Raw genomic sequence first — 26,999 nt, forward strand, 5'->3', positions numbered from 1 at the left:
CTCTTGGGAAAATGTACGTCAACTTTCTTAAAATGCCAACATTCCTAACGAGTTTAAGACTAATATAATATTATGTTCTCTAAAACTAAGCTAAGGGTTAGTTCAGGGTTTGGTGAGCTCCTACTGAAATGTTCCTACCCCTAAGAGAGTGAATTGACAAGATTGACACTATTTTCAATGACAATGAGCGAAATTTGTAACAATCAATCTGTACCTCCGTTCTCCTGCAAATCATGCAGGCAGCCTAAGCAGTATTAGTCCTCACAGGTTGGGCTTGATTCTGCCTGTTGGGTCAATAAAGGTTCAATGTAGCTAACGAAATTTACCAATACAAGCCCAATTTGGAAAAAGTCAAGTGGTAAAAAAATAGCTCTGTTTATGACAAAATTGGTATAATTAATCCTGGTATAATAATAGGCCAACCTGGTCTAGCCAAAAAAAAAAAAAAACCGCAGCCAATAGATTACGATAGTCTATTGAAGGAATTAGCCCCAAGATTAGAATTAAGTTTCTGCCTGATAAAAATGTTACATAGACCCATAATCAATAGAAGAAACTGACAGAGATGACAAAAAAAAGACAACATTGACTCACAACGTCCACAGCATTAATCGTAGTATCATCTCTTGACGCAGCAATACATCCATCATCAGGCGATCCGCCATTACACATACCGGCAAAAGCTGCAACAGACCGAGCGGCACGCAGGTACATGATAAGGTCACCATCTCGGGCAGCTGGACAGTTAGCTGGTGGTTTCCATCTGACTTCTTCTCTGTCTTCTGGTTTTGGACGCTGAGAGAGTGGAACGTGGGGCTGATACTCAGGAAGACGGGCCTAGAAATTTGCATAAGACTTATTTCTGACAATTTATAAAAAGGCAATAAACAGATGAAAAGAAAAATTTATCGCTCAACAAGATCTTGACTCTTCATGGCAGACCCTTGAAGGTTCTATTGAGGAATAACAGAACATTTTTGTCATATAATGAATTCAATGAAGAGCGCTTGGTAATATGACTACCCCCAACCACCCCCCCCCCACCGCCATCAGAGCCTATAAGAATATATCTGGCCCCTTTTTCTGAAATGTGCATATTTTTTTAATTTTCCACATGTTTTTATGCAATTAAATTGTTTAGACGATCTTGCCCACACCCTTCAAAAGAAATTAGTGTGTAGGTCCCTGTTGCATACCCTACTTCAGTGGAGCGTTATTCCTGTGCCAATTTACAATAAATTAACGCACTTAAAAAAATTTCGATAGCTAGAGATCTGACCCTTAAGATGATTGAACAATCGTCCCTCTGCAAGACTATATCAGAGACTGTAAGATACCGAAATTAGTAATAGTTACCTATAAGTTGCATAATTACGAGGCGGACCACAAACATGACTTCATTCATTTTCCAATTGATCCTTCGATTTATAAAATTGCAATACTAGCAAATAAGGCAAAAGACTGTCTTAATCTGGAGCCAACCAGTGGAAGGAGGAGAGGGGGGAGGGTCACATGAACGAGTAAAATTTCTTAAAAATCTTTTCTTTTTTTTTATTTACAATCCTATCGCAAAGAAGATAGGGGAAAAGTAGATATTTTCATTCTTAAAATGAAAAGGTAAATTTTGCACATTTTTTTATGCATTATCATCAGTTATTTATCTTCTTAAACTAAAAACTAATCAATAAAACATTTAAGTTGATAGCCTAGGCACTATAACCGGAGAGGGGGTGCTAGGGCCAAGATCCTTTTTTATTGCGAGTGCGTTAGTCATTTGTTAAATTGCATAGCATTATTTTGTGTGGGGGGGGAGGTTAAATTTGCGCAAAGCACGACTAATTCGAGGATCGGCCCTTTGTTCATCATTATGATTTTTCCTTAAGATCTTCAATCATAGATTATCATTTTGGCGTAAGATCTCTAGAATCTATCAATGCACAGCGGTTTTTTTGGGTCATTAAAACTGGAATTTTTTCTTACTGGAAAATGCGATTTACAAAGTATTATGCTTTTTTTCAAAAACCATTTCAAATTTGCGAACATTATAAAAAACGCACCTGATGAGTGGGTCCAACTCTGATTTCGCCCTGAGTGGACGCCAGCCTTCGGGTTTCTGGGTTGTATCCCAGTATATAGAAAAACTCGTCAAAATCTGGTCTAAATAATCGAGCCGACTCCAGATCCGGATAATGATGAACTTTACAAGAGCCCCTGAAATATAATAAGTAGATAAAATGCTCAATACGCCTCTATGATAATCATGTTAGGAAGAAGAAAGTAAAGACTGCTTCAAATATTTTGAAATAGTTGTGTTAATAGGCCTTGGTTATTTAGACCAAGATTTGTCCTATATTTTACCACTTAGCTGAATTCTTTTGTTTTGCATTTGCTTTGCTAAAAAGTTGTCCTAAAAAGTTCCAAGTTTAGAGAATTATGTTAGTACTTTTCTTGCTGATCAGAACAATTGTCTTTACAAATCCTTCTGTTCAAAGCATTTTAGAGAGATTATAAGTGCACATTGCAGTCTCAAATGAGCTTGTGGAAAACAAATAGAACATATAGTTTTTCTTATTTGTATTATTTCAAGACCAGAATATCACAAAACTAAGCTTTCATATTGCTTATTGTATCTTAATATGTGAATTCTTTTGTTTTGCATTATAACAAAATTCTTTTCATTATATGTGTAAAAAAAAGAAGCAAAAAGCAAAAACATTTTGGAAAGTTGTTTGATGATTGCCAAATGGCATGCACCTAGGGGGACCCTCTGAGACTGGGCCTTCCAAAACTCACGATTTTATTCACAATATGCTACAATTTCATCATTAACACATCTTCTAACGACTTCTTGAAAAAAGCACACCCTCGCAAATTAAACAAAAGCGTCTCTACATGCTTATTTGAGTTATAAGCGTCAATGATCTTATTTCCTCCTTTTTCAAAAAATATCAGTTGGGGAATTGAAGTAAAAACCAGAGACAGTATTTAGTTTCGTTTTGTTCCCTCTGCTTCGTGAAATTTTGGCTTTTTTCCAGAGCACTCCTTAAATTTATAACTAAAGTAACACCTTTGTTTTAATCCCCTGTCACAGGGGCGACACCCCAACGTTTCTACATATGAAACCAGAGAAGAAAATTACTCTCGAAGCTTCAAGCAAGTGATGTAAGTTTACCATAAAGCGTATAATAAGACCAAATATCCAGTAATGAGACCAAAAGAATCATATATATTATCAGTCCTGTTTCAAGCCACTAAATGATCTGCAAATATATAATATATGAGGCAACGCTTGAATTCCAACAAGCACCAAATTGGTGCTTGGCCAAGTGAATTGCAACACCATCTATTTCAGTTTGATTTTTCAGATTAGATATACGTAAATAATTCTAAAGAGAATGAAAATTGTAATTTTAGTTTGGACTAGATCACAGGTTTATACCCTGAACAAATATCAAATAATACAGAAAAACCACTGTAATGCACGAGCAGGTGAACGGCCACCAGACACCTAGCGAAAATAGTCGCAATCAATGATCGTGATAAAGGCAAAAAGCCAGTTTTGGTTACTTCAAACACCCTCGGAAACCATTGCTGGTGGCGGGGAAGAAGAAAAAAACAAGAATTTCACCAGAACATACCCTCATCCAGTCAATCCCTTAATTAATTAAATCAATGAGTAGGACGAATGCTGACTCAAATGATATTCACTACATACTATCTTTAATTATATAGAATCATTTGACTTGATTTCTTCTTCCTGAGAAAAAACTGAGTATTAGATCCACATTTTTCGACATGACCTCAATAAATTTAGCTGCTCGTGTCTTTTTTATACCTAAATAACATGCATTTTGGGCCGTTAATCGTTTGAAATGTTGTTTCACAAAAGCAAGATTACGGATTGAGCGCCTTTTCATTTTGAGCAGCCATCTAATTGCATCTCCATGATTAGTTATGATTAGTTAGTTATGATTAATTATGATTATTATTAATCATAATTTTACTGATGGTTATTAGTTACGATTAATTATGGTTAGTAATAAGGTAATTAATGCCAGGACAGATATGCATTGATCATATTTGAAAACAGGAGAGAAATAGGAATATTCCTGAAAATTGCAATGTTTTAAAGCACAATGGCCTAGAAGCGCAATGTTTCCCGTTCTGAGCCCTTTACAACTTGGAGATTTTTCTTACCTTTTCCCACACCCTAAAGCTTGAACTTATGTACAATGATGAATGATATAACGAGATTTTTAAAAAGTAGATATTTAACTGGTATTATATAATTATTAACTCGAACTTTAAGATTATCAGACTTCATTTCCCTTAGAATGGGGATCGAGATTGAACATCTTTTTAAATATGCAATAGAAATTTCAATTTTAGCCTAATTCTTTTGAAATTTGATAAATTTCAATCCAATTGAATCATTTTTGCGGTAAGAGGGAATCTAGCGCATTTTAACAAATGGATTATGTTTGGGGGGTTTTCAACAGAATAAAACATATTTACATGATTATTTTTTTTTGGCTAAATTCCCTGTGGAAATTTTGAAATGTTATTTTTTCACAGTTCTACACACACTAATATCTTAAAGTACAACAATTTTGCTATCATCCAATAGCTTAGATTCGGTTTTTATCAATCTAAAGAATTACATTTTGAAATTTGCTTACATTTTTTTAGATTGAAAAACACGTCAAAATTGGTTGAAAACCGTCAAAAAAAGAGAACAACCATATTTTTAGGCAACTTTATGTCATTATATTCGAAAAATCTATGGAGTATGATTTATCTGGCTCAATGAATAAGTTCATATTCAGGGGGAGCTGAAAACTCCCTTGAAATGCTCCAACTCGTAAAAACGTAACAAAAATGAGTATGAACAAATTTTTGATGCGTTTTTTAAAAATTTTTCGGTAACAAGGAAAAAAACCAGGATACATTCTTGTCAGTGAATGGATTGATCTGAAATTAATGAGCCCTTCAATGTAAGTATCATATCCTTTCGCTACGAAATACAGCTTTAAGACTACCTCAATCGAATGTTTCAGAGGCAAAGGTATATTCAGGGTTTTTGTTGTAGGGGGGGGGGGGGCAAAAAATTCTTACAAAATGCATAAAAAAATTTGCTTATATGATTTTTTTTTTACTGGTCAGACAATACATTCGAAAAGGGAGGGGGGCTCAAACCCAGTAGCCCCTCCATGTATACGGTCTTGTTCAGAGTGGAGATTAACATTAACAATAAATCCACAGAAAGCATTACAGTGGATTAGCTTGTAATTTACAAACGGGCGAAGAGAGGGGAGCCAATTATGATGAACTATTGCTGCAGTACTTTTTTGTTGCATAGACTAAAGTCCATCTTTGGAGGCTTTATTACTGAGTTCGGAATCTTTTCATCACTAAGCCACATTTTTAAATGAAGGCATAATAGTTGCCACATCTGTATATTCATTTATTTATGGGTATAATTAAGCAGTGTAATTAAAAAAGGTCTCAACACAGAAGACATTCAGCGGAAACATGCAAAGCAAAATAATTTATGGAAATTACCCGCAAATAACTAGTAATAAATTACGCAATAAACAGAATTGGTACGGGAGAAGACAATTAAATTAGAAATCCCAAATCTAAATTATTTGTTTAAATATTTTTTACGAAGGCAAGAACCAAGGTTATGCTATCTAAAACACAGCGTCAAAAACCGTACCCCAATTCTATGCAAATCCAACTAAAAAAAATATTTGAACCGGTTTCGATCTCTGAGCAAGATTTTTTTTTTTGTCTTACATGTACGCATCGTAAAAAAATTTCAATACGCCTTTTTTTCTTACGCCTAAGAAGAATATATGTCCATATCCATGCCTTAAGCCCAGCTCACCTGAAATAAATTTTTCCTTCGTTTTCCTTTTACAGTGGCACACTCAGAAAATAATTATGGGGGAGGGGGCTGACCGGTGTTCCCTGGACCAACCAACGGAAAGCTTTTTCTTAGAAAAACCGGTATTTTAAGGAAAAAGTTTTAGCTTTTCAGCTGATTTTTTCCTCGAGGGGGGCTATGGCCCCTTTAGCATCCCCCGTGGGTGCGCACCTGTCCTTTTAGCTTTTTATAAACTTAAAATAGGCGTTTACTAATAAAGTTTTGTGTTTTCTTATGTATTCTATTTTAAATCCCAAAATTTAAAGAAAAAAATTATATTTTCTTGTATACTATTTTTACAGGGAAAGAAAAAATAGAAAAATAAGTTCTACTTTCTCTTATCCAGTGAAAATGTGTTCGTGCGCTTATATATATTGGCCTTCGATAAAGAAGCAAACATAGTTAAGAATTACTTACCTTAGTAGTGAAACGGGATAAGTATCAGTTGCGTCTGAAATAAATAATTCTCTGGCTTTAATAGCCGGATGACGAAGAAAATCTGCTTTTCCACCTAGACCAATTAAAAAAGTTACAAGGCTATTGTTGCAAAAAGAAAACGTACATAAACACAAGAAAAATTAAGAGGCGGGAGGGGGTAATTTCATGACAAGTACTGTGCAATGATGATTCTAAAACATCTTGAAAATTCCCTTGAAGATAAGCAAGAATCTACTAGGCCATAGTCTGTTCAGGATTCTTCCCATATGGTCCAACAGAGTTAATATAATTTACTATCATCCGATGTTCTAACGAAATTATTCATCTCCCAAAATGATTCTCTCACCAAACAATTGCAGCAAAGAAATATATATATGAATTCCATTTTTGTTATAATTCTTTGCCAGAATGATCGTTGAACATTGAAGAATGAAAACCAAAGGATTTTAAATACATTTGGCTTGATTTAAAAGCATTATACACTTCCAAACAAGGAAATGCTAAAAAGATGGTAAATTATCTAAGCAGCCTTTCCAGTGTAAGTACAACTAACAAAAGCCGTATATTGTCTCTAACCTACCGTATTATTCAAAAGCATTAAGCGTAGATTAATACTTTTTCACTAGACACAAAAGTAATATTTGAAGTTGTTATATAGGTGTATTTGGTATGCAGATTGAATACAATTTTGAATGGAAATAAAAACCAAATTGAAGGTTGTGTATAAAAAGGAGGCGGTAATAACCACTTCCAAATGTTCAAACACGATTTACCAGAACATGATGGGGACAGGCTATGTTTTTATTATCAGTATGGTTAGTTATTTGATCTTCCTGTCTTTTTAAAAGATAAAGCATATCGTTAATGATATATTATATTAGGTTGTAAAATATACCGCCAAACATTATAACGGAAATAGTGCAATAAATTGTTGGAGTGACTCAGACGACTATTGGAACTATTCCTGAAGTCAAAATGTGACTAGTATAAGAAACTAGCTTGTGCGTTGCTACGATCTTAAAAAAACGAAAATCTTTCCGAAAAATTCTCTGGCGGAAATCCCCCATATATTAATAATAATCATGTTTTTAAATTTAATGGTGTTTGAAAAACATATCATATTTCTATGACTTGAAGAACTCGTGTTCAATAAGAACTTTTTCCGTCAATTTTTCTGAAAAAAAAAATCTCCAAAGAATTTGTAAAAAAAAAGACTTAGCTGAGAAAAATATACGAAATTGGGGACATCGTATTTAATTTTTGTACAAATATGTGAAACAGCCTCATAGTGTAGCAAACATTCTACACTAGTTAAGGTTTACGTACAGGAATGTATTTTTGTAGTGCCTTTGGGAAGAGACAGAAGTACAGCAATGGAAGAAGGCTTCAGAAGCAAATCTACAGATATTCAGTTGAAATAAAAAAAAAACCAAAATTGATCTAAATAAAGACAGTGACAAAATTACTATCATTGATGCATGGGAGCTAGCTCTTTCAAAAAGAAAGAAAGAAGCGAAGACACTTAAAGATAGATGAGCACCTTAAGAATTCCTCCCCCCTTTGAACCTAAAGGAGAAGCTCCACAAACTGAAACCGATACATTTCTATATTAAATAGAGTGGTGTGCTTCGTCTTCATTTTTTAAAAAGTAATTTTATTACCTTTGCCGACACTCTACGAAATTTATTTTATCATCACAGATCACAGTCAGTTTTCAAAAATCGGATTCCCTTTGGAAATTGTACACGGTGCTCTGTGGTGGCGCAACAGGTTTGACCTTAGCTTGGTAACGAAGGGCAGAGAGCTCAAGCTTGGCTATAGCAACACACTGCAGGGTCGACGCAAGGACCTGAGCAGTCAAGAAGCGAGGTTAATCCGATTACTATTAATTGCGTAAGCTTCTTCAAGAACAATGAATTATTTGTACCGAAAATTCGGATGGAAAAGTCTCATATAGTGATATATGAATACTATATAGTCATATAGTTTTATATGATTAATTTCTTCTGTTGTTACATTAGGTATTTTCGCGGCGTGTTCTGTTTTTGCGCGTGTTTGTAATTTGCACTGTTGTTTAATTTCCTTTCTTGTTTGTTATTTATTTATATTTTTGTGTGTATATGGCCCATGGACTTTTGAAATACACTTACCTATCTATCTATACATAGTATTTTCGTTAAGCATAATCGTTCATACTTACTTTGTTCAGTATTTCTGTCGTGAACTAAAAGCTGATAAACGGTTTCGGGAACTTCGCAGGGTCTATAGAACCATTTTATGTTGACCATGAGAGTGTCCCGCTTACTCTGAAACAAATAGTCAAATAAACAAATAAACAGGCAACATTGATAGAAAGTTTTAATAAAGCAACCTCAAAAATAAACGATTAGCTTGAATGTATTATCTCTAGGATAATCACCCAGTTCCTGAGCGTTAGCTTAATGTTTCAAGCCAAAATACCAACAACTTAATTAAAGAAAACAAATTAAATATAAATATGTGTTTTTTTTGTCCAAATTATTGGTTTATTGAGTTCTAAAAAATTTTGCGCCATACTGCACCAGCAATGCCAGCTTCTGAAAGGCATCCATTTAGGTGCTATGAAATATGGGACAATTTCTATTTAAAGTAAAGTATCTGTTTCCAGTACCTCTTAAGGTGAATCATCAAATTTACTCCCGCTCAATTTTTCAAAAATTCCCGATTAATGCCATTAGTGGGACAGTTAAGCATAAGAACCGACAAGCGTTTACATTGGTGCAAAAGCAAAAAAATTGGTGGGCATATACTTTTGACCAAGATGGACAACACTGGACGTAAGGGCAAAAATTTGATTGCTAGAATTTTTTGAAAACACCGTATAACGTAAAATCATACAAAAAGATTCAAATGAGGTTCTAATTTAGTGGCTGTTTCCCGAAGACCGAGTGGCTCATCTCAAATTTCTTATAATACATTTCCGCTTTCCAACCTGCTTACTTAGAACTATAGTCCTTTTACGCTTGGAGGCACATAAGACAGCGACAATAGATCGCCACCTTGATATGTCCAGCACCTGCAGCCAAAGCTCTTCCAGCGAAAACCTTGCCAGCATTAACTTCTTTTCAAGGAATCGGGCCAGCATCATTTTAGGCTTACTGACTTGTGGAAACCGGGGGATATCCAACGCCACATAACACGAGGTAACCTTCCATCCGTATTATATGGCTCCAGTTGATCCAGCGGCGTTTTCGAAAGATTTCAAGGGTGGGGTATGGTTAGTAATGCGGTAAATTTCTTCGTTTGTTACCCGTTCAGTCCAAAGTATATTCAATATCGACCATAGACAATCATAGTCAAAGTCTTGGAGAAGCTTTTACTGTTACGCACTGATGCCCCCAGGTTTCACTAACATAGGGAAGCGCAGACAGAACGTTGTTTCCATAGATTCTAATCTTCAGCTTCTGGGAAAATTTTCTTATTCCTCCAGACATGTCTGAGGTAACTAAAGGAAGAACTGACCAGTGCTGTTCGACATAAAATTTTCCGTTTGCAATTCGGATCTTTAGAAAGGATACTAAAGAGATATTTAAACTCTGTCATCACTTTGATTTCTTCACCATTAACCACAAGTTCGTTTCCAATATCTTGAATGATCACATTTGCCATAGACTTCGTCTTGTTGGCGTTGATTTGACGACCCACAGCACTGGCCACACGTTCAAGTTCGTTTATATTCTGTTGCATGTCTTCTGAATAATGGGCGAGAAAAGTAATATCCTCAAGTCCTATTCATGTTCCTATCAAAACACAGAAGAAAGGTGCTATGCCAGTGTTAATCTTAGAAAAAGAATCGGTTCCCTTAATTTTGGCGTTGGTGCTTTTCTTTGGCTCTATGTTTTGTAAACGCAATGCCAACGACGAATTGTAATCGAAGCCATATTGAGACTTTTTTTTATAATTTATGACATATTTTTCCAAATATTTTCGAACCCTATGAATCAGGATTTAGCGAATTTTTGAAGCTCAATACAATTTCATTAGGCCTCATTTGTGCTGCAGATTTAACTATGAGAATTTCACTATGGAACAAAGCATGTCTTAGGCCAAAAGAAAAGTGCATTCTGGAGGGGAAAGAGGTAGAGGCACATGATTCAAAAAACTTTCCAGATACAGCTTAGCATTTGGAAACGCTGCTCATAAGTTACATTCCGGTAACTAATGATTACAGTTAAGATGAAGAAAACAGATAAGAAATAAAAACATCACACAATTAAATTCTCCATTTAATCCTCTTTCAAACATAATAACCGCTGCCGCCGTAATCGCATCCCAACCACCACAACCCTTTCTAACAGGGCCAAATACAGCCTCAGAATACACGCCAAAGTTCATTAATTCTGTGGATTTGCCATTATCTTTTTTGCATATTTCTCATTGACAATTGATTCACAATGCCAAATAAAGCCAATTTGAAATAAACAAACAAAATTAACAAAACTTTGTATACAGTTTAGGGCACTATCAAGGAGGGGCTTGGACGCAATTGCAACGTCAATGTTTATTATATTTGGGAAAGATCTAGATGGCAGGATTGTTGCCATCTTGGAAAGTAGATGAGATAAGCTAGTGAATCCTTTAGGAACGTTTTCACAGTATCAATCATACCCTCAGAAGGTCTTCTGAAATATATATGCCCACCCCTAGCAAACTATCAGAAACATACCAAATTCTCAAACAACATTAAAGGACAACGTTTTACGCCTCGCAACTTTGCTATATCCTGATTTATAAGGTAATAAAAAAAAATGGGGAAATATGTCTTAAATTTGAAAAAAAAATCCTAATATGGTTTTAAATTCTTCGTAAATGATTAGAATTGTGCCTCCAAAGACTAGAGTCAGGTTTCTAAAGGTGAGATAAGGGTATTAGTGTATAATTAGGCCTGTTGAAAAAGAAACATGCAAATATGTTAAGAAAATAATTCTTAAACTGCTTCATAATATGCAGAAAAATTATAGTTAATCATTCCTAGAGATCCTTCAATTCACTTTACCCCTAACGTGCAGCTACACAGCTCAAATCAAATATTTCCCATGCATTTTGCCACACGTCAACCTTTTGTTTCAACTTCATATCCGTAAATCGAAGTAAAGTTGACAAAATCAAGAAACAAAAAAAAATGCATATGAAATATATAACTTGAGCTATATATTTACATATTAAGCAGGGGGGGGGGGTTTAAAGTGAAGCACTTTTAGGAGTGATTAACTACAACTTCTCTGTATATTATGAAGTAAGAACTGTTTTCTTAACATGTTTCTTCTCAACAGGTTTAATTGTACACTTATACCAAAAACACCTTTCTATGACATAATTTAGGGTCTGAATCCATCCCTAACACAATTATTTTCAAAAATAGTACATTGCTAAATAAGAAAACCTAAATTAAACGATCTGGGGGGCCCATGTTTTATTGGTAAATTTGCAGTGGGCCACATAATTTAGCTAAGATGAAAGTGAAAACGTCATTTGATACCTTTTTCATAATTCAATAATTGCTTCTGGGGCTAATTGCATCTTGAGCCCTTAAAGGGGCCCCAAAGGTATTTCATTTTTGTAATTTCAAAAATACTTATTTATAACTATTCAAACCTCATTTATCAGGCCGCTGAAATATAAACCGTTTTCCTACCCTTTCAAGTGTGTATTTTCTGAATAACGTCGACTAAAAATAGCACCGAATTTTGCGATTCGAAACTTTGCCATTGAAAATTCGAGGTATGTTTCAATTCAATTTATATATTTGCACATTATGGTAGGGGGCGGGAAGGGGTGGTAAAGTTTATCGTAAGTTTGCAGTAGGCTATATAATTTAGCTAGGATGAAAGTGAAAACGTCATAACGTCATTTGATGCTTCTTTTATTAATAATTCATACAAAAAAAAATCTTTGGGACCTCTTTAAGGGCTCAAGATGCAATTAACCCCAGAAGCGATTATCGAATTAAGAAGTCCACAAAAAAGGCATCAAATGACGTTTTCACTTTAATCTTAGCTAGATTATATGGCTCACTGCAAATTTAGGAACGTTTGTGATGGGGTCAGTGATGTGGCTCTGTAAGCTCAGCTAGATTTGACCCAACTCTAAATGGGTACCTGGAGAGATCTGGGGAAAGTAAACAGAAAAGTTGTGCGAAAGCACAGGATGGTTGGCCCCAACCCCCCATGGCACTTCCTGTCAGAAGGGCCAAGAAACGGAGATCAGCACCGCTGGTAGGGACTCTCAAGTCCAATTCTTTTTTACTGTAAATTTACCCTTTTATCAAGCTATCTAATTTCATATTAATATCGTCAGTAATAGGGGATATTAGCCGGTTCCACAGAAGAAAACGTGCTATTAAAAAACAAGTAGCATCATTATGTACCATATTTTATGCTTTCCCCAAATATCACATTCGCGTTTGGGACAATATACAACCCCATCCCTCGGTTCCTCCACAATGATCCTAGATATACCCCTGGGATATGTACAAAATTAAAAGAAAATACTAAAAGCAATGATGTTCTTATTTTACAAATGGCATTTTCTATTAATGAAACATGATTAATATCAAGTTTTCTTCCACTGTAATCCACAATTTAAAGTCATTTTTAAATAATATATTTATCTTCCAATTCTGTTGCAATGACACAGGCCAAATGATGGTAAAATTCTAGTTAATTGACTTCTTGCTATTTCAGAAAGGGTTTAGGTTAGGAAAATGAAACTTTCAGGGATGGGTCTACACGCTAAAGCATGTCCCGGGAAGGTAATTTAAAGTAACTACCTCCACTCCTTCTCCCTCTAGAGGGCCCTGACCTTTGATGACCTTTAAAAATATATGTCTTGTAAAAGTGAAACCTTGCAAAATAGATCTTCTGCTTAATTGAAGTACAACAAAATTGTTTTTAAATTGTTTTAAAAATAGGTTTTAAAGATATGCAAATACATTTCCTAAATTTAAAAAAACAAAAAAAACATTGATATGGCTCAAAATTCTATTCAAGTAACAGGAATTGCATTTTGAGAACTAAAGGCAAAGAAAAAGCAACTAGCAACTGAAAATTAAGGTAAAATGTTATTTTGTCAAATTTCAATAGGTATAGGACCTGTCATGTAGGCACATTTCAAGGCTCTCTAGAGGGAGAAGGGGTAGAAGTGGGTACTTTAAAATACCTTCCCGGGACATACTTTAGCCTGTAGATTTATCCCTGAAAGTTTAATTTTCCTAACCTAAACCCTTTCCGAGATAGCAAGAAGTCAATTAACTATTCCGAGATAGCAAGAAGTCAATTAGCTAGAATTTTACCCTAATTTTTAACAAGATATTTGAGTTTCAAATTAATAACGCCTACGTTATTTTGGAAATCTCTCTACTGTGATACTGTCACTCACCAACACTCAATCCTCTTACAGCAATTACAAAAATCCAACTTTTCGCATATCAATTCAAAACTTTGCCTCATGACTTGCACTCGAAGCATAAATACATAAACTGCGAAACTTACTCTACGGCATTTGGCGGTTTCCCAAAGATAGGCGTCTAAAAACGGAATTATGTATGCAAATTACTAGTCATGCTCCGTTTTCTGCCAGGGGCCGCGCCGATCTTGGTCATCCAAATATTGATTCTCTCAGTTTCTTTATCTTTTTCTGATTAGATGGCGTTCGAGATATGATTTTTAATTTTTTGAAGACAAAAAAGAACGAAACGAGGGCACCAGAAAAATCTTGGGGGGCCTGAATCCGCCCCTGCTTTATGTTTGATGTGATTATACATTTTAATTTCAATTCGTTTTGGGTTTCATTTATTGATTGATAGTAATTTTTGTTCATTTAGAGTTTGAATTATTATTTTACTTTATTTCTGCTTAATATAGGTTTCAATAGAACTTTTCTTTTTCTCCGATAAACTTATTTTTCAGAAAAGGTTTATAAAAATTAATATATGTTCGCTTTAATTTACATGACTATTATCAGTTAATGTAAAGAATGCTGGTTAAGTATTTTTCTGTTTTTCTTCTTAAGAGTTAATGGATTTGATTTTAGTTTTCAAATAAAATTTGAATGTTCAATAAAATTTTTTGATTGACAATATATTTCTAACAGTAGTTTTATATGGCATTTTGGACGGGTGGGTAAGATAATCCGTTGATTTTCGAATTAAAATCAAGTTGCTATCAAGGCATGGCTAATTGGAGAAAAAGCCAAGACAGATAGTCAAGCAAATCCGACATAAATCGAAAATATAGGTATTTTTTTATCTTCCATAGAGTTGAAGCCATCCTACCCCCCCCCCCCTATAGACATCCTTGAACATCCACATCTTAAAACACAATTTTATTAGAAGAAATTTTTATAGTACATTGTGTTGTAACAGTTTTGTTTGTTTTAAATGCATATCAAGGTCATTTATTAATAAAAGTTCTGTTTGATGTCTTAAAAGACAATACGTAATGAGCCGATGTAACCACATTTGTTTCCTTAATTTTGTCTAAGTTAGGTTCTACTTGTCCCAAAATTTCAACTGAGGTGTGTGCAGAGCCTGAAGCTCAAAAGCAGATCGCGTGAAAAAGTTCTTATTTTTCGCACCAGAAATTAGCATAATCCCATTTATCTTCTAAAATTGGAAGTTTCCCTTGGTCCAAGCCTGTAGCAGGAATGCAAGGCCTAGGCCGGTTTAGTTTTACTGGGGGGAGGGGTCCCATTGCATTTGCCCCTGCCCTGGTTCACTACAATTACCCTGAAACTTTCACAGCGATCACGAAAAAAGATGTTTGGCTCTCTTTGGGGTAACACAGATAACACAGACAGCCCTTTTTTTTGCACACAATACTCATTTCTTCTTAAGTTTGTTTGGTCCGGTATACATGCCCAGGAAGTTGCTAGCCTACCTGAGACAAAAAAGAAGCTGATACTTTTTACAAACCCATTTTTATTTTTCTCTTTTTTTTTGGGGTGGGGGGGCGTGCCCCATAGCATTTTTTCTACATTAGATTTCTCTTGGTCTAAGGAATTATGGCTGTAAATTTCAAATTGATCAGGGACAAACAGTTTGATGATCTGTTACCCAGCACCCTAAGCCTCTTCCTACAACAAAATGTGCGATTATTTTCGTACGGACAACGATCACTGAAAGTTTCGAGAAACTGGACACCAAAGATTAACCATGCAAGTCCCCCCTTTTTTCACGATAGACCCTATCTTTAAAAATTCGGCGACTTACTTAATTTGTGGCCCTTGTACTAGGGGGCTGTGGAGGTAATATCAGTTCTAGAGGTAAATCATACTGGGCCTTTTGACTATAGTAAAAAAAAGAGGTCTAAAAATTTTGATCAGATGTTGGGGCTACAGTATGGCATGTAGCAAACAAGGGTATGGAAAGGGGCTCACCTTCCAATCACTTTCGACTTTTCAAAAGGATACTCGAACTATTAACTTCGAATTCAGCGCAACAGCGCTGTCTCTGATAATTTAAGTCTTACATTTTATTTAATTAACCGGATAAAAAAGGCGATTTCCTTCGTGAATCTATTCAGAAAATTTTGACTTTGTGAGCAAAAAAAGCTCTGACTTTGTTTAATACTTCATTGTATATTAAAAAAAAGGATCTCTTAATCTTTCACAGTTCTTCCAGATGGTTAGGAGAAGGGATTTTCACGCAAATATTAAAATTAGCTTACCGTCACAAAAACATTACCAGAGGATTTACAGGTACAATTGCATAGGAAGAGCAAAACATTTCAAACATTCTTATTGGTTGGTCAAGAGAAAAAAACCTTCTCCCATTAATCCAAAATGACACTCCATCTAATTTCAACGATTTATTGTCACTAACAAAATATTGCAGCTTAAGAACTAACTTTGAGCAGTTCTATTTAATTATTAACAGTATTCTTAAAACAATGACAGAATTAAGCTAAATATTACTGTACTCAACTAGTCAAAGGAATTCAATACAAGGCTGGTGGCTGTCTATTTGCCAGTGAACTCATTTTACGAAAGTGCTGATATTCGCCATCACAGTCTAACGATATCTAAAACCCCGGAATTCACAGTCACATTCAGCTAGAATTTGATCAGTTTGACCCTTGACAGTAAAATGATGTCGCTCTCCAAATTGTATTTGTTTTATCTATTTTCTATGTCTCAAATCTAGTCTACTGAGTACACAGGCGATAAATATTTTTTTCCCGATAAAAGATAACTATAGATGCCACCCTATGCCAAACAAAGGAATCTGAAATCAATTTGGGCAAAAAAAAGTCACCCGGGACGCTAAGTTTTGATTTTTCGAAGAGGGTTGCAGCTAGACATATTGGGTTTAACCCAGTTTTTTTCGGAATAAAAATGAATGATTAGATCTACAATTTACGAAAAAAAAATCTAAAAGGAGGCAGTAAAACATGGCCACCACTTATGGAATCATGTAGACATAATGTATATGTTAATAATGGGCAATGTTTCTCACGCAAATATTAGGATTTCTATACAATGCACCTGTGAGGTTTTTGTCTTTTCGTCTATATGCCAATCATGTTTGGCCAAACAATTTTCTTTTTATGACTTAATAGCATATACAATCTCACTTCCGATATAAAGTGTTTTATTAACTGGATTTCCTGGCAATTCATGTAGCTCATTAAAAAAAAGGAAAAAAAGATAAAATACTAAAGTACATGTCGTCTTGATTCCTGATCGACCTGAAGATCTATGGGCCACTTGTTACATTGATTGCCGCCGAAAAAAACAGTCTAGATGAGTGACAAAAATACCTTGGCTGTTCAGTTTTAATATTCAAATCTATTACCTGTTGTAAACTAAAATGAAATGAAAATATACACAAAAAGAGTAGAATTTCTAACTAGCAGAGTATATATATATATATATATATATATATATATATATATATATATATATATATATATATATATATATATATATATATATATATATACAGAAATAAACTAATAGAAGCCCGGGTATTCCAGCTACACGACCAGAAGTCTGAATCCATGGAAAAAAAAGAAGAATAATTAGACTAAATAGTGAAACAGTGGTATATAATTTGCGAGACCGCTATGGCTAATCATGACAAACAAAAATCGCAAAGAAGAGTGAAACGAGACCAAAAACAGCCAGTGGAGGCCTCCGCTCAAGCGTCCTCACTGCAGAATAATAATTTAAAAATTACAGATAGAAGTCCATAGGACAATATAAAAACCAAACCTTAAAACAAACACTGAAACTAAAATAAGGATCCTTTCAAAGCAAGGGTGAAAAGGTACTTCTGCACTGAGGGTGGTTTAGCGGAGGTCTCAACCGAAATATTTGCATATTTTTTCTTCTGTTTTTCACTGGCTGTTATTGGTCTCGTTTCTCTCTTGTTCGCGATTTTTTGTTGTTTTTTTTTTAGCAGTAAAATCTATCGAGGGGAGCAGGGTGAGGAGGGTACTACTCTTCCCAATATTTTGAAAAATATCTTTTTGGGTATTTTCATTGAAAAATTACTTCTATACTTCTTCACAAAACACTTGGACCCCCCCCTAGATTTTGAAAATATATTTTCACCCCTCCCCTATAATTTCTGTTCCTAAATTTATGATTCTGAAACTATTTAGTTCGTGTTTATCCTTTTTGTTTTATTCCACTTCCAAGTGGAATAAAATATTTTTTTTAAATACTATATTATGGTCTTAATGAAAAGTTTTACCAGTTATTACATATTTTATTTCTTTGTAAATATAAATGGAAAGGAAGTGCAATCCAAAAATTATTTATCTGGTGTGAAAATTTATTTTTTACATTTACTTACGTCTTTGCATTTGACGTTACTGCAATATCAGATATTATCATAAAACTGCGTGCTTTTGTACCTAGTGTCATTGAAATGTGTACCGGTGGTAAGATTTATCTTCACCTAATTTTCTTCTTTTTTTTTGTGTTCGGTTTTTTTACTATTAATGAATAGGTATTAAAGGCAAAGAATTACCTAACATCAATTTACTAAAAATCAAACTTTTACTGACATTGAGCTATTAAAACTACGTAAACTGATTGATAAAACTTAATTTACACAGAAAAACAAACTACACGGTAGTTTGAGCCCTATTTGATTTTCTTTCATCTTAGCAATACGAAAAAAAAAAACTTGTGAAATATATTTTGTTTTTAGTCGAGTACAAACCAGATCCTAATTTGATCTCTGAGATTGGTCAAAAGGACTTTCCCCAGCAAAAAAAAAAAAAAAAAAATCATTCAATACCCTCCCCTAGGAAATTTTAGGGAACAATTTTTCTAGACATGGAGGGGTCTCAGAAAAATAAAATGGAGAATCTACCTCCCCACATCCTCCTCTATCTTAATATCTCCCAAAACACCAAGCACTCTTTAAACAGCAATGCCATCTAGGTCTTTAACTTGTTAGGTACCGTCTTTTCGAATTGTTTCTCACGAGACCACATTAATAAGTACTCATCCATGGATACATAAAGAATGCTAATGGAGAAGTTGCACAGCTTGAGAAGAAACGGAACTTGACAGATATTCTACACAAACACTTGGAATAGATAATAAAAGCCAAGGGAGACATAAAAAGATATATAAAACGTGCTTCCCTTGTGAAAACATCTGAATATATAGAGTTTAACGACGAGAAAGACAAATAATGTGTTTTTTGAAACAAGGCGACAACTACTAGTTTAGAAATTTTGAAAGTCATTTGTTTACCTCCCTTCCTCAAAGAGGAAAAGAAAAAGAGCGAGAATATCAGCCAAGGATCTTCATTTGTGGTAATTCTTATTCCCTGTCCAGGCTGACTACGGGAATAAGTCCATTTTGTCCGCTCTTGAATTCTTAGTTAAGATCAAGGTACCAGACTGCTGTTCATAGTGTCAACCATAAACGAATTTTCCCTTCACCTCGTCATCAGCTGCCCGAGATTCGACGATGCGCCTATCATTTCTTGTTTCGAGTACATTAGTTATAAAGTCTGAATTTGAATTACCCCTGACTGTTGTTAAAACTACAATACGAATAAAAACACTTTAATTTTCTTTGTTGTTTTCACTAGTCTTTATTTATTCCTTTTTTAGGGGAAGGAGATATTTTTCTACTTACTACAGACTAGCCTTTTGAATTCCTCAACTTTTTTGAGTTCAGTATCCTTTCGTTTTTTCTTCGGCTGTATTTAGCGCTTTTTCATTAACTCTCCCTTTGCAGATCAGTCTTGGGACCGATATTCTTTAATATTTACATAAATGGTGTACCAACAGTTGTTGCAAAAGATATGAGTTTCTAACCTACAACGGATTATGGCCGTTCATACAAACAATAGATTATTGACCCTTATGCAGCAATGGATTATTTGCATACGACTGGCCCGCCTTCAGGGAGTGCAGTACGAGCACCATACCGAATCAGAGGAGGTGAGAGGTGAGCCAAGTCTCAGAAACATAGGGAAACTGAGAAAAATAAGGGCCTTTTTCCATTTTTTTTTAATCCACAGGACCTGGTGACATTTTATGTAGGCTCCAACAGCTCCACACAGGCCTACCACTGAAACACCCTGCTTGAACTGTAGTCATACACAGACTTACATTCTGTATGATAAAGAGCCATAGTGGCTCCTCCCGAAACCCCAAGCCCCAGCAAAAGCTTATTAGCGATAAAGCAGGCAAGATAGGCTACATCTTAAGAGAAACCAGATCGTACAGGGATTCAATCAGTAAGAACGGTGAACCAAAGTAGATCAGTGATCCGGCTTTTCAAATCCTGCGTTCTTTTTTAGGTACAATTTAAAAAGAAAAATGAAAGTAATATTGTGTATCAGAGCAAACAGAAGATAAATAATGGTAAGATATTATTCAAATTATTCTACTTGCCTAACCCTCCTCCCCTTCTTCCTCAGACAATGACAATCAAACGGTCTTTAAGCATATATCATTTATCTTCTGCGATTCGCAATATATCCCATGTAAAGGGATAGCGACGATGATGAATAGGAGTTCAGCTTTTCTTCTAAAGGCAAGAAATTTCCGCCGCTTTTGGTGTATTTTAATTAGAAACTCTCTCCACCTAGGAGATCATAAGTTTATGAAGATGAGGGGATAGTTTCTCATTTACTAACTATTTGAAAAGGAACACTGTTTGATAAAGAAAAACAAACTTGAGATTAAAAGGCAGCATAAAAACATATTAAAGTTGAGCTTTGTGTCGTAGACAGAGCAAGGCAAAAGAATTCCGAAATATTGTTCCCCCTTCCAAAGAGAACCACATATTTATTTCGGCGGTGGACAGCAAAACCTCGTATCTACATTTTCTCCATGCTAAATCTTCGACCAAACCACATGACAAAGCTGGTTATTAAACAACACATGAGTGTTTTATTTTTCAATGGAGTCAATTGGGCGAGGGGCAATTGCCCCTTAAACTTTCACCCCCAAGTCGATTTAGAAAAATACGTGTTACCCCTCCCCCAGATTTTGAAAATACATTTTGCCCTCCTTCATTTTTCGCGAACTGACTAATTTTTTTTCTTTTTTATTCAGATGCATAGTATCTGGCACCCATCTGCAACATAGAAGTTATCATTAAAGCAAAATCAGTAAATACTAAACTGGAACACTAAATAAATAATTATAAATAAAATTGTAAAATCTAAAATTATAACAAGACCATCTAATTTAGTTTTGTGCTTAAGTTATATCATAGGTGAAAATAACTACGACGCCCTAGAGGAGGGGCTAAACACCTTGAATGACAAATTAAGCTGCAATCATTATTTTACTTATTTCCCACCCGTCAAAAAATACAAAAAGTACACTGTAGCGGACTAAAGTGACGTGGTCCTCCAGATTGATTTCAAGGGTAAGAAAATCTCACCCCTAGCCTGTTTGTGGGTATAGCTCGAACTATACGATTCTAAACATTGACATCGACCAAAATACATATAGTTTATAACTTGATCTTAACCAAAAATCAATATAATCAAGAATATCATCCAGCTAAAAGAGACACATTCACACCATGGAATGAAAGGACTGAGTCCTGACATGAGCTATCTAATCCAAAGAGTAGCATTTTAAACTAATTTATACACGGAGCTTTTCATCTAAGAATAATTAATTACAAATTCCTGACACGTCAGATAAGAGAAATGATCGGTTGAATGCAGTCAGAGCCTTGACAAACACAGGAATTAGCCAAATTTTTATGTTTAAAATAGTCAAGATTATTTGCAGACACATTGTCATTTTTTTGGGTCGTTTGGAAAATAGTGTTGTTAGATTTTTCGGTAGTAATGACATTTTAAAGACCGCCCTCCTAACAAGGCAAATTATAAGAAAATAAAACAACTTTGGACATACTAGAGAGAAGCGTATGTGAAGCTTTTCTTTTATAAGTTAACAAAACCATAACAGCGATTAGATTACAATGAAAATCTTACTAAGATGAAGCATTTGTAACTATAAACAACGAGCATATGTATACTTATGGAAAGGCCTTCAGGCCAGCGCCCTCTGGAAATCTTAAGATACGTACGGTTTCCCCATATATTTGTTTCTTCTATATTGTCCATATTGCCCTTCCCATTAAACAAAACTAAAAATCAATTTGCCAAATTATACCATAAGTGCGTCGATTTCACGAATACGAAAACCATGTGGCTAAATAATGACTTTGTATTTTGGTATTACAATAGGAATTTCTTTGGTAGGAGCAAACCTTCACAAAATCCCGCATGTATGTAATAGTTCATCCGTTGGGGTGGGATAGCGAGACAGATAGGGGAAGGTGGAGATCGAATTTACCATCGTTTGTCGGATCTTATTTTTATGCTCGCTTTGGGGATCTTTAGGGGGGAGGAAGCAATGTATTTTGTGAAGGAAAAATACTGTCCGCCCTTGGCCTCTTTGGTACACCTATGTCCTTTCTACTCATTTAGTCTAAAACTTTGGAACCGTCATATGTCATTCGACTGAGTTAACACAAAGCCGTTATGGTACTTGAGTATAAAATTAAATAAAAAAAAACTAATTTTTTTAGCTGAAAGTAAGGAGCGACATTAAAACTTAAAACGAACAGAAATTACTCCGTATATGAAATGGGTTGTCCCCTCCGCAATCCCTCGCTCTTTACGCTAAAGCTTTTAATTGTTTTAAAAAGTAGAATTGTGGCAAAAAGTCAAACTTTAGCGTAAAGAGCGAGGGATTGTGGAGGGGACAACCCATTTCATATACGGAGTAATTTCTGTTCGTTTTAAGTTTTAATGTCGCTCCTTACTTTCAGCTAAAAAAAATTAGTTTTTTTTTTTTAATTTCTAAACGTTTTTGAATTAATGCATGTTTGGTTTTGGCTCTCCGCACATAAATTATTAAAATGAAATTTGCATATTAATTCCTTTTTTGGCTAAATGGCTTTCTCTTAGTTTTGATCAGATGATTTTGAGAAATAAGGGGTGAGGAAGGAGGCCTAGTTGCCCTATAATTTTTCGGTTACTTAAAAAGGCAACTAGAACTTTTAATTTTAACGAACGTTTTTATTAGTAAAAAATATGCGTAACTTAAGAATTAGCTTACGTAACAAACTTTCATAACCTTATATTTTTATTATGTATACGAGGGGGTTTGTACCCTCGTTAATACCTCGCTCTTTACACTAAATCGTAAGTTTTGTCCCAATTCTTTAAGAATGACCCCTGAATCAGAAAGGCCGTAGAATAAATAGTTGAAATTACTAAAAATACTTTAGCATAAAGAGCAAGGTATTTATCTCCTCCTAAATACCTCGCTCTTTATGCTAAAGTATTTTTAGAACCCCTCATATGCGTAATAATCTCTGTTCGTTTTAAGTTTCAATGCTACTTCTTCCTTTCATTTGAAAAAAAGTTTTCATGTTTATTTTTCATTGTTTTCTTATAGTAATGCTAGAGAATCCTGCGCCCTTTTCATTGAATTTTTCTTCCCCCAAAACAGATTCCTCCAAGGAAAGATCCTCCAACATAGCCCCCTCTCCTCAGCCCCACCCCCAAATAAAATAAAATCCCCCTGAAAACGTCTGTACACTTCCCAATAACCATTACTATATGTAAACACTGGTCAAAGTTTGTAACTTGCAGCCCCTCCCCCAGGGATTGTGGGGGAGTAAGTCATCCCCAAAGACATAGTTATTATGATTTTCGACTATGCTGAACAAAATGGCTATCTCAAAATTTTGACCCGTTGACTTTGGGAAAAAATGAACGTGGGAGGGGGCCCTCTAATTTTTTCGGTCACTTAAAAAGGGCACTAGAACTTTTCATTTCCGTTAGAATGAGCCCTCTTGCGACATTCTAGGACCAATTGGTCGATACGATGACCCCTGGAAAAAAAAACAAAAACAAAAAAACAAACAAATAAACACGCACCCGTGATTTGTCTTCTGGCAAAAAATACAAAATTCCACATTTTTGTAGATAGGAGCTTGAAACTTCTACAGTAGGGTTCTCTGATACGCTGAATCTGATGGTGTCATTTTCGTTAAGATCCTACGACTTTTAGGGGGTGTTTCCCCCTATTTTCATAAATAAGGCAAATTTTCTCAGGCTCGTAACTTTTGATGGGTAGGACTAAACTTGATGAAACTTATATATTTAAAATCAGCATTAAAATTCGATTCTTTCGATGTAGCTATTGATATCAAAATTCAATTCTTTAGAGTTTTGGTTACTATTGAGCCGGGTCGCTCCCTACTACAGTTCGTTACCACGAACTGTTTGATAAAAAATTTAGCTTTCAACAGTGATACCTTTTTTCCGAGTTTACGAGTGGATTCAAATTAAGAAAAAAAATTCTTGCGGTTCTTATTTAGCCTCATCTTACAGCCATTATGTTTTGTCCAATTATAGTAGCAAAAATATTTGAAGCGAAAACAATGGCCTATTACAGAGCGGCTTTGAAAACACTCAAAGATTATAATCATATATTACAGTCTAGCATCTTTGTTTAAAGGAAAAATCATCGCAGTATTCGTTGGTATGATTATCTGCATTCACCTGTTTTTTATGTAAGCATTACTCTTCGACAGAGAGGGTGAACCAAGAGGAATGGAGACAAACTCTGAAAGGCAATCTTTGCCGGGACTGATCGGGAAGAAGGGAGCCTAGTCAATTGTTGTGGGCTGAAAATCAGTAGCCCCCCCCCCTGTAGTGGCGAATCCAGAGAACCCTGGGCACAACATGTCCAAGAAAAGTACACTTTTCAAAATTAAATAGTAAACAAATTCAGGACGAATCCCAAGCATAGTCGAAATTTACAGCTCAAACAAAAGTGCGATAATAGAGGAGGAACCAAAGCTAAAATTTTCTCAGAGAACTTCCATTGGGTAGTTAAGAGCTCAGAGCATACATACAAGAGAGAAAAATGCTATTGAAACTAACCTGAAGAATACAAAAGGTTATTCACTTTTTGTCTCTGATGTACATAATCATGTGCCTCCGACCCAGCATCTAGCTCTACGTTAGTGACTCTAGTCCTGTCCAGTGAAAGGACACACTTTAGGGTGAGTGGTTAAAATTCAAGAAAGACATATGAAAAAAACGGGGAATGAAGGCAAAAATCTATCTGTCTGTAGACAGACTTCATCCTCCGTCAGGAAGGTCGGCGAATAAAATACTTACGAAAATTTTTAACGGGTGCGGTGAAGCTACGCAGGATAATATTCATTAAATGACCCAGATTTGAAGTTTTTAGAGAGCTTAACGGATTAGTTCTCAAGGACTCGTCAGGAGATTACTGCATAATTCCACGTAAAACATCTAAAAATTCTAGTAAAATATGGGAAATTTCAAGTAAAATAGGCATTCTTACAACACCTTCCCCCTTCAAAAAGTTACCAGAACGCCATTGTCTATATCATACGTTACCCAAAATCCAGTTCCAAACCATACAACTGATAACAAAAACCAGAAACCTCCATACACCGCATACTTTAACTGGAATTCCATACGTCACAAAAATCTCGTTTTACTCAATAAGAAGAAAAAATTATGACTTCCAATTTATCTTTTTTTTTCTTTTCCTAGTTAATTATATTCTTTTACACTTTTCTTAGTTTTACACTTTTTTCTTAGTTTAACCAGGAGAGTGCATTCTATAATTTAAATCATTAAAAACCACCTTTAATCTTCCCAACCACAAGTTTACTTCACGACAGGGAAAAATAACTGCACGATTACACAAAAGGAAAGAAACCCGCTAAACAGTCACGCTACACGGCTACAGTCTTTATTGCAAAAAGTATTCACTACTTTTTCTCAAGCCAATTCACCTATCAATTCATTTTGCTAGTTTAGTATAATCAGCGACACGACAGAACTGATATACCCGCCCATGGATATCCATTTAGAGGCAATTCTTATGAGGATATGACATCCATCTTCTACTGCTGAGTTGAAACAGGCGAAGATATCCAATTAAATCTAATGGCTCTGCTGAGATTCGATTCAGCCGGATGCAAAGGGGTTGGCAACCGTGTCAGCAAATCTTGTACATGCTAGGAACTAACTCCCGATCGTTATAGAATTATCACTAGCAACAATACGGGTAAGATAATTGAACACTATTCTCCTATAAAGCAATGTCGTACACTGGTAAATTTTTGTGTATCAATTAATTGGTCTAATCAACCAATTAATTGAAAATCATCTATTGGCCGAAACTGGTATCGCTTCACCACCTAATAAAAACAAGCGTCCTTTAGTGACTCCTAATGATGGAGTCACGGATTTTGCTCTGGTAACACGGAGTTACTGGGTCAAAGATTGTGCTATCCAAGTTGGAATTCGTCCCTAATAAATTGCGTTGAAAAATATTCCTTAACATACGGGTGAGTGCACAGCGAATAATTTGGAGGGAGAGAAGGTAGATGATTCCTGATTGTGATATGGTATGTGACTTTATATAGCGTTTTTCGGAAAACGGTTCACGAGAATATAGGGGGGGGGGGTAAATTAGATTTTTCAAAACATAGGGTGGCAAAATTTGTCTCAAAACTTCAAGCAATCAGGTCAAACAGTGAAACTGTTAGTTTTTTTTTACATATTTTAAATGTATATGTTCTGTCCCATCAAAATAATTTATCGATTAGTGAGGAAATGATGTGATAGTCCCCTCTAACAGTTAATTTTTGATAGTTTTGAAGTTTAATAAGTCTTCACTATTGTTTTAAAAAATTAGGTTTGCATTTGATTTTTTATTTGTGATTTCGACATGAGGGGAAAAAAAAATAAAAAAAATTGTAAAAAACAAATGCATACATGAGCTTCGCATAATTTTGAAGTTTCCCTTATATTTGGTCACACTATGATTTTGTATTTTTTCATTCGTTATATTACTTACATGCTTGAGATAGCATTCGAAAATATTATCGATTTTCCAATGCAGCAATTGGAGTCAGAAACAGAGGAACAATATATCCCCTCAAATTAGGGCAAAACAAGATGAGAGAGAGGAAGGAAACGGGGATTGAGAAGAACAATGAACGCATAAGACCGAATAAAGTACAAACTAGTCAAGTGACCGAAACCAGATTACGATGCAAAAAAGAATTGAGAAAACACAATTGATCGACT

General features: G+C 35.1%; 1 protein-coding gene across 2 annotated transcripts in view; it reads right to left on the reverse strand.

The window, feature by feature from the left end:
- LOC136033717 (arginine-glutamic acid dipeptide repeats protein-like) overlaps positions 1-26,999 on the reverse strand; it is a 185,175-nt gene that overhangs the window by 43,189 nt on the left and 114,987 nt on the right. The window contains exons 1-5 of one of the 2 annotated variants that reach the window (XM_065714602.1): positions 13,784-13,909; positions 8,568-8,673; positions 6,347-6,440; positions 2,058-2,211; positions 595-837 (exon numbers count right to left, since the gene is read on the reverse strand). In XM_065714602.1, the coding sequence (XP_065570674.1) occupies positions 595-837; positions 2,058-2,211; positions 6,347-6,440; positions 8,568-8,655 (579 nt within the window). In that variant the 5' untranslated portion in view covers positions 8,656-8,673; positions 13,784-13,909. Of the gene's footprint in view, positions 1-594; positions 838-2,057; positions 2,212-6,346; positions 6,441-8,567; positions 8,674-13,783; positions 13,910-26,999 lie in introns of those variants that run through there. The other variant, XM_065714601.1, reaches the window with a different exon arrangement.

Source organism: Artemia franciscana, chromosome 12, assembly GCF_032884065.1.
Source record: "Artemia franciscana chromosome 12, ASM3288406v1, whole genome shotgun sequence".
In the NCBI taxonomy this organism is placed as follows: Eukaryota; Metazoa; Arthropoda; class Branchiopoda; order Anostraca; family Artemiidae; genus Artemia; species Artemia franciscana.